General features: G+C 48.1%; 1 protein-coding gene across 1 annotated transcript; it reads right to left on the reverse strand.

Annotated features, from left to right (window-relative positions):
* Positions 1 to 433: 433 nt before the first annotated feature.
* On the reverse strand, positions 434 to 1,773 carry LOC119367562 (momilactone A synthase-like). The gene is made up of 2 exons (XM_037633043.1): positions 1,661 to 1,773; positions 434 to 1,513 (listed from the first exon to the last, which is right to left on the reverse strand). Exons 1-2 carry the CDS (start codon positions 1,687 to 1,689, stop codon positions 637 to 639), a joined length of 906 nt encoding a protein of 301 aa, XP_037488940.1. The 5' UTR covers positions 1,690 to 1,773; the 3' UTR covers positions 434 to 636.
* Between the last annotated feature and the right edge of the window lie 7,452 nt (positions 1,774 to 9,225).

Here is a 9,225-nt window from a genome sequence, read left to right on the forward strand (position 1 = left end):
GTCCCGACAATTTCTGGATGACGATAGTTTGCCCGAGCTTCGCCAGTTTTTTTACTCCTTGCAAAGCAGCAACGACATCCCTGCAAAAAAAAAAAAAAGCAACGGTACCACATACTCGCACGTGGTAAAATAGTAAGGTGTCATAACTTTTTAGGGGTAAAAAAATGAAGGTTCCTATACTCCAACAGATTTTATCTTCATTTTGCCTCCAGTGGAGAATCAACTTGCCCACCTTGAACTTAATTCACATGCAGGTTCTTCGTTTGATTCTAATTCTGTTATTTCTTGGGATGGTAGTCTTCCCAGCCTTATTTTTGATGAGATTTTGAATGATGTAAGCTTATTTAGTTTTCATTAAATTTTTCAGAAGGCTTTTCAGTAAAAGAAAAACTTGCCCACTTTGAACTTTATTCACATGCAGGTTGTTTGCTCATAAAAAGGAAAATATTTTTTTTAAATACGCACAAGCATGCATGTCATATACTACTTCATACTTCCTCCGTTCGGAAATACTTGTCCTCAAAATGGATAAAATGGATGTATCTATAAGTCTAGATACAACCATTTCGAGGACAAGTATTTTCGGACGGAGGGAGTAGAAGAGAATCAACTTGCAAAATGTTGGAACTAGCTTGATCAGCTTGCCGCGTGCACATTGATCGGCTTCCCGACCGTGAAACCGCCGTCCACCACTAGGTTATGGCCAGTGACATACTTGGCCTCGTCGGACGCCAGGTAGACGGCAGCCCTCGCCACGTCCTCCGGCTCCAGCACCGCCCCATGGAGCTCGCTCATGCCCCTCTCCACCATCCGCTTCAGCGCCTCGTCGCCGACGCCCGGGTGCGCCCTCGCCAGCGACCGGACCAGCAGCGGCGTCGCGATGGCGTGCGGCGAGATGGCGTTGACGCGCACGCCGTCGCGCGCCAGCTCCTCCGCCACCAGCCGCACCACGCTCACCACCGTCGCCTTCGAGAGGCTGTACGGGAGCGCCGCGACCCCGCCCATCATCCCCGTGGTGCTCCCCGTGCAGAGGACGCAGCCGCTGCGCCGCGGCACCATGACGCGCGCGGCGTGCTTGACGGCGGCCACCGCGGACCGCGCGTTGGCCGCCATGACGCGGTCGAAGTCCGCGAGCTCGAGGGCCGCCAGGGGCGCCGGCGCCGAGGACCCGGAGACGCCGGCGTTGCTGTAGAGGACGTCGAGCCGGCCGTGGCGGGCCACGGCGAGGTCCACCGCCGCGGCGATCTGCGCCTCGTCGGTCACGTCGCAGCGGGTGTACTCCGCGCCCGGGCCGAGCTCGGCCGCCACGGAGCGGCCCGCGTCGTCCTGGATGTCCGCGAGGATGACCTTGGCGCCGTTCCGGATGAACTCGACGGCCGTCGCCTTGCCGATGCCGCTGGCCGCGCCGGTGATCACGGCGACTTTACCGGACAGCCTCTGGCAGCTGGACGACGTCGAGAAGTAACCGGCCAAGTCACACGAAAATATCCCCGCAGCTCTGCTCTTCTCCCTCCTGCATCCATGGGCGACAACAAACAAGCCAGTTCCCAGCCGGGTCAGCAAAACTTGCTTCTTCTAATCTTCTTCCACGAAGCCAGCGAACATATGATATAAACATAATCAAAATCCAGCGGCAGAGACAAAAAGATCGAGGAGAGACCTGAGAACAAGCTTCATTGCTCCGAGCATCGTAGCAGACGCCGTACCGAGCTTCGATCTCCCTGAGCAAAGCTGATCTCCGAGCTGTGACTAAGCTGAGAGTTCTGTCGTGAGTTATTATAGACCTTGTCGCGTCCGTGATAAATTAAATTAGGAACCACTCTCCTACGGCTGCTCATGTCGCTGTCGGCTTGGAGGGCATGTGCGGGATTCTAGAATCGGCACATAACGCCACCGGCGACGGCATTGCCACGTTCTCACCCATTGGTCCAGGTCACCGACTGTTTCTCTTTCTCCCCCAACAACTCGTGTTTTTCAACCGACGCGCCTTGTCTCGACGGGCAGCGTGTCCACAAAGATCACTTCCCTCAAGTTCTGCGTTGACACGGCGGCCGAGTCGCGCAATAAACGAGACGGGAACAAGAGTGGTTGCTGTCTAGTGCAGGGCAGGTGGCGCTGTGACTGCACCTAGGTAGGAGAGTGATGTGGGCTGTTGACTAGTTTTTCTTTCTTCTGAGAAATTTATAAACAAGATTACTACTCCCTCCGTTCCATCGAAAATTCATAGCTGATCCCTCGTCACCTCCTATATGAACAGTAAACTCAACTAAAATAGCAACAACATAAAAAACAATTTTTTATACGAAAAGTTACCTATAACTAAGTTTTTTTTATCAAAGAAGGGCTTGCCTCTTCCGATTTTCATTACTGAAAACCACCAGAGTTCACAACCAGATTCAGCCTAAAAGAAAGGACTACAACGCTACCAGCACGCCATTGCAACATCCCAGAAGGCCAACACAGGCCAGCCAAACCGCGCAAATACCCAAAACAAGTTCACCAGCGACGACAGAATCCAAACTGCAACGATCATAATTACATCAAAAGCAACCATGGAGCTGAAGGAGCCCAGCAACTAGAAGAATAACAAACTTTAGGGTCACCACCACAAGAGTTTCTTCATTCCAGCCTCGCTACATTGATCTTCCACCCTTGGTTGGCTGTGTACACCTCACTTGCTGCCCGTTCCAGCACCCTTGCTCCCAGCTCCAGCGTTTTTTTTACGGCTCCTTTATCTGCAGAATGGACCAGTCATTTAACCACCTGCACATCATTTTGACAATGTAGAAAGGATCATTTATACTTTTCTTTTCAAAAATAATCGCATTCCTACTTTTCCAAATTGCCCAAAACAGGGCTGAAATCCCCACCATAACCATTTTCTTGTCTTCTTTATTAAATTTCCTAATCCAATCCCCAAAACAGTCTTTTACATTTAATGGAACAGTTTTAAATCCACACACACATCTGACCAGACTCCATAACAGTGAAGCAGCAGGACAAGAAAAAAGCAAATGATCAATCGATTCATCTTTCCCACAAAGAACACAATCCTTTCCTCCCTTCCAACCTTTTTTCAACAACACATCTCTAGTTAGAATACTTTTTGGTTAACTAACCATAAAAACACTTTCAGTTTTGCAGGCACCTTAGATTTCCATAGGTATTTCTGGGGGAATTTCACCCCTACAGTAACCAATTTCCTATAAAGGGACCCCACAGAAAACCTATGGTCAGCAGTGAGGGTCCAGAGTATTTTGTCTGCCCCTCCCTGCATTTGAATTTCCTCACATCTCTTTCTGAGGCAATTCCATAGCCCCAAAGTCTCCCCATACAAGGTCCTTCTAAATTTGAACCCATGCCAACCTTTCTGTATGGCCTCCTCCACAGTAATATTATGGTCGAAGCTTATATCATATAATCTAGGATAAGCATCTCTTAAAGGTTTACCATCAACCCAGGAATCTTCCCAGAACCTAGTGTTTCTCCCATCCCCCACTTTTTTCTTAACAAATTTGTAGAAGATCTCCTTAATTTTCAACAAGTTGGCCCAAAATTGGGAGTCCCCAGGCCTCTTGCTTACTAGAGCCAAACAACCATCCTTTCTATATTTTTCATCCAATATATCCTGCCAAAGACCTTCCTGAGTCTCCATTTTCCAGAACCATTTAGCAAGAAGTGCAATATTCATTATTTCAAGATTCAGTATCCCTAAACCACCTACTTCTTTAGGTAAACATCACTCTTTCCAATTCACTAGGTGATTTTTTTTAACATTCTCATCTTCCTGCCAGACCAACCTGGACCTAAAAAAATCTGCTTTCTTTATAACCCCTTTGGGCACAGCATAAAAGGACATCATGAATAAAGATATATTGGTCAGGCAAGCTTGCATCAGAGTGATTCTACCCGCAATGGAACCCAGCAACTTTCCTTGCCAGCATCCACACCTTTTTTCAATTTTGTCAATCACACAATCCCAGTGTGTGTTCCTGATTTTGGTTTCTGACACAGGCATTCCTAAGTATTTAATAGGTAAACTCCCCATTTTACATGTCAGGATTTCTTGATAAATCGTTTGTTTCTCTTTTGCCTTGCCAAACAGTAACAATTCACTTTTATGAAAATTGATTTTCAGCCCAGACATTTGCTCAAAAGTCCCTAGAATGAGTTTGAGATTTTTCACACTTTCCACCTCATCTTTGATCAAGAATATAGTGTCATCAGCATATTGTAACATATTAATTCCCTTGTATTCTCTTTTACTTAATACCCCTTTAACCAAATCATGCTTAAGAGCATTACTCATTAAAATGGCTAAGGCATCAACAGCTATGTCAAATAGTAAAGGAGACATAACATCTCCTTGCCTTAAACCTTTGAAATTTTTAAAATATGGGCCAATTTCATCATTCACTTTAACTCCAACATGCCCCCCTCTCATAGTTTCCATTACCCAGTCACACCATTTATCAGGAAATCCTTTCATTTTTAACATTTGAATCACAAAGGGTCATTTTATTTTATCATATGCCTTCTCAAAATCTACTTTGAATATTAGGGCATCTTATTTATTCTTGTGGAAAGAATTCAAGGCTTCATGCAGAATTACTATCCCCTCCATTATGTATCTGCCCCTTAATAAAGGCAGTTTGGGTTCTGGAGATCACAGGGGCCACACATTTAGTCAGCCTATTCATTAGTACTTTAGTAATAATTTTGAAACTAACATGTAACAGACAAATAGGTCTAAACTTCTGGATTTGTTTAACATCATTGGTTTTTGGTATCAAAGTAATTATACCATAATTAAGTCTAGCAATATTGATTTCCCCTTTTGCAAAACTATCCACTAAGGCTTTCAGATCCCATTTAACCACTTCCCAAAAGTCTTGATAGAAATCAGCAGGGAACCCATCAAGCCCTGGGCTTTTGTTTCTTTTCATCCCAAAGACAACCTGATGTATTTCAGTTAGGGAAAAGGGTGTCAGAAGTTCGTCTTTATTTTGTGTGTCAATTTTGTCCATCTCCATCTCTCTCAATCAAATATTAGACTCTTCAGGATGTCCAAATAATTATTTATAAAATTTGGTTATATACTCCATTAACTTCTCATCCCCTTCTACAATCCCTTCCTCCTGCTCCAGGGAAACAATTCTATTTTTCCTTCTCCTCCCATTCACCTTAGCATGATAATACCTAGTGTTTCCATCCCCATCTTTAATTTATGTATCTTTATATCTCTGCAACCATTTCATTTCCTCTTGTAACATCACTCTTTTCAATTGAGCTCTAAGCTCCTTCTGTTCATTTCTATCCACAACACTTAGACCCATAATCTCAGCTCTCTTGTCTAAATCATCAAGCTCCCTTATTATCTCCATTTTTATTTTTCTGTACCAAGCATCCATGTTTCTATTCCACCATGTAGCTTTCTTCCCCAGTTTTCTTAGTCTTGATTGCCATCTATCCAAAATGTCCCCAAAATATCTCTCATTCCAGGTGTTATACACCAACTCTCTGAAACCCTCTCTCAGCAACCAAGCATTTTCATATCTGAATATATATTTATGTGTATGTGTCTCCCCTGTATCCAAGAACAAGGGGGTATGATCAGATATTTCTCTAGCAAAAGCTTGCAATATGGTCAGTGGATATTTCTCCTCCCAAGCTGGGCACATCAACACTCTGTCCAATTTTTTAAAAGTAGGGTCTTCCTAATTATTAGCCCAAGTGTATTTCCTCCCATTCAGAGGCAATTCCCTAAGCCCTGCTTGTTCAATAATAGCATTAAACATAAAGGGCCATTGTTCATTCAGCATAGGCTTATTTTTCTCCTTTCCATTTCTAATAATGTTAAAGTCTCCCCCAACAAAGCAAGGAAGGGGATTATCATGATATAATCTTGCCAATTCGGCAAGGAAGTTGGCTTTCCCTTCCTTCTGAGCATCCCCATAAACAGTAATCAGGTTCCAATGCATTTTAATATTCTTATCAAACACTAACTGTGACGCCCCCGATTCAATCGTACACTAATCATACACGCAAACATGTACGATCAAGATCAGGGACTCACGGGAAGATATCACAACACAACTCTACAAATAAAATAAGTCATACAAGCATCATAATACAAGCCAGGGGCCTCGAGGGCTCGAATACAAGTGCTCGATCAGAGACGAGTCAGCGGAAGCAACAATATCTGAGTACAGACATAAGTTAAACAAGTTTGCCTTAAGATGGCTAGCACAAATTGGGATACAGATCGAAAGAGGCGCATGCCTCCTGCCTGGGATCCTCCTAACTACTCCTGGTCATCGTCAGCGGGCAACACATAGTAATAGGCACCTCCAATGTAGTAGGAGTCGTCGTCGACGGTGGCGTCTGGCTCCTGGGCTCCGACATTTGGTTGCGACAACCAGGTAGAAGGGAAGGGGGAAAAGGGAGAGAAAAGCAACCGTGAGTACTCATCCAAAGTACTCGCAAGCAAGGAGCTACACTACATATGCATGTGTATATGTGTAAAGAGGCAATATCAGTGGACTGAACTGCAGAATGCCAGAATAAGAGGGGGATAGCTAGTCCTGTCGAAGACTACGCTTCTGGCAGCCTCCGTCTTGCAGCATGTAGAAGAGAGTAGATTGAAGTCCTCCAAGTAGCATCGCATAGCATAATCCTACCCGACGATCCTCCCCTCGTCGCCCTGTGGAAAAGCGATCACCGGGTTGTCTGTGGAACTTGTCTGGGTGTATTTTATTAAGTATCCGGTTCCAGTTGTCATAAGGTCAAGGTACAACTCCGGGTCGTCCTTTTACCGAGGGACACGGCTATTCGAATAGATAAACTTCCCTGCCGGGGTGCACCACATTTTCCAACACGCTCGATCCCATTTGGCCGGACACACTTTCCTGGGTCATGCCCGGCCTCGGAAGATCAACACGTCATAGCCCCACCTAGGCACAACAGAGAGGTCAGCACGCCAGTCTAAATCCTATGCGCGCAGGGGTCTGGGCCCATCGCCCATTGCACACCTACACGTTGCGTGGGCGGCCAGAAGCAGACCTAGCAACCTCCATTACAAAGGAAGTCATGTTACGCGGTCCAATCTGGCACGCGCCGCTCCGTCGCTGACGTCAAGAAGGCTTCGGCTGATACCACGACATCGAGTGCCCATATCTTTCCCGCGTAGTTGGTTAGTGCGTATAGGCCAGTGGCCAGACTCAGATCAAATACCAAGATCTCGTTAAGCGTGTTATTTTGAAGTAACCGCGAACGCCGACCAGGGCCAGGCCCACCTCTCGCCTAGGTGGTCTCAACCTGCCCTGTCGCTCTGCCACAAAGTAACAGTCGGGGGCCATCGGGAACCCAGGCCCACCTCTACCGGGATGGAGCCACCTGTCCTTCCAGCCCCCATATCGGAATCACTTGCGGGTACTCAACGAGCTGACCCAACTTTAGTCACCATCTGTAGTATGTATATATGTATAGTATATACCCGTGATCACCTCCCAAGTGATCACGGCCCAATAGTATAGCAAGGCAGACTGACAAGAATGTAGGGCCAATGATGATAAACTAGCATCCTATACTAAGCATTTAGGTTTGCGGGTAAGGTATCAATGACTGTAGCAACAATGACAGGCTATGCAATAGAATAGGAGTAACCAAACAGTAACATGCTACACTACTCTAATGTAAGTATTATAGAGAAGAATAGGCGATATCTGGTGATCAAGGGGGGGCTTGCCTGGTTGCTCTGGCAAGAAGGACGAGTCGTCAACACCGTAGTCGAACTGGGCAGCAGCAGCGTCGGTCTCGTAGTCTACCGGAGAGAAGAGGGGGAAGAAACAGTAAATACAATGCAAACATAAGCATGACGACGCATGACATGACAATGAGAAGTGTTAGGTGTGCCCTAATGCGGTAGTAGGTGATACCGGCGAAAGGGGGAAACATCCGGGAAAGTATCCCCGGTGTTTCGCGTATTCGGACAGGTGAACCGGAGGGGGAAAGTTGCGGGTTCGCTATGCTAGGGATGTGTGGCGGACGAACGGGCTGCGTATCCGGATTCGTCTCGTCGTTCTGAGCAACTTTCATGTACAAAGTATTTTCATCCGAGCTACGGAATATTTTATAATAATTTTCAAATATTTTAATTAGTTTCTGGAATTACTAAATTCGTTTAATTGAAAAATTAATTTATTGCATCAGCGTGATGTTAGCATAACGTCAGCGGTCAACTCTGGTCGTTGACCGGTCAAACTGATGGTGGGGCCCGATTGTCATTGACTCAATTTACCTAAACAGAACTAGTTAGTTCAATAAGGTGATTAGGTTGATTAACCAATATTTATTAAGTTAACTAATTAAATTTATTTATTTATTTCCCTTTTTAACGTTTCACAGGGGCGGGCCCCACTTGTCATTTGGCCAGGGGGCCATAGCGGGCACAGGGCGCGCGGGCGACGGTTGCGGGCGCCTTGTCGGGCTCAGCAGGAAGGGGCGGACCCGGGCGGCGGCCAACAAGGGGGCCGCGGCCGTGACAAGGCCGGCCGCCAGTGGCCGGAGCGGGAGGTAGCCGGCGGGAGCGTGGTGGCGCGACTGCACAGCGGAGCGGGGTAACAGTGGTGGTGGCAGCAGGGTGGAGCGGGCGGCGACAGGCAAGGCCTGATGGCGCGAGTCATGCGCGTGGGGGTGCACAGGAGCGCGTGGGCGAACAGCGGTAAACGGGGCGTGGTGGTTGCGCGAGGTCGTGGTGGGACGGAGCGGTAGGGCACAAACCGGCGCCGATAGTGCGCGGGGGCATGGCCAGGGCGCGACCCGGCCACGGTGAGTGTGGGGCCGAAGCGCAAGAGGCAGGCGCGGTCAGATCCGGCGACGGGAGCAGAGGGGGAGAGGAGAGGGGCGAGGCTCACGGGCGGTGCAGGGGAATAGCGGCGTGCTCGAGGAGGAAGACGAGGACGGCCGGCGCAGGAGAGGAGGCGATGACGTAGAGGACGGCGAGGAGGCAGTCCGGGCGGCGACGACGTCGAGCTGGCTCCAGGGACGTCGGGGCGGCCCCCTCCCGATCCAGATCGGGATCGGGCAGAGGGGGCGAGGGAGAGGGGGGGTCGACGAGGAGGAGGTCGAGGGCGGCCTGTCCGGCAGGGAGGCGGCGCCGGCGATTGGTGTCGGGGGCGCGCGACGTGCGTTGGGGCTCGGGGCGCAGCTCGATCCAGACGAGGG

The sequence above is a fragment of the Triticum dicoccoides genome, chromosome 2B, assembly GCF_002162155.2.
Source record: "Triticum dicoccoides isolate Atlit2015 ecotype Zavitan chromosome 2B, WEW_v2.0, whole genome shotgun sequence".
Taxonomy (NCBI): Eukaryota; Viridiplantae; Streptophyta; class Magnoliopsida; order Poales; family Poaceae; genus Triticum; species Triticum dicoccoides.

Bases quoted from the DNA above. Each gene is read 5' to 3' on its own strand.
- LOC119367562 (XM_037633043.1), bottom strand. From the start codon at position 1,689: ATGCTCGGAGCAATGAAGCTTGTTCTCAG. The intron at 1,514-1,660 runs GTCTCTCCTCGA...CCATGGATGCAG, and splicing joins GCAATGAAGCTTGTTCTCAG to GAGGGAGAAGAGCAGAGCTG.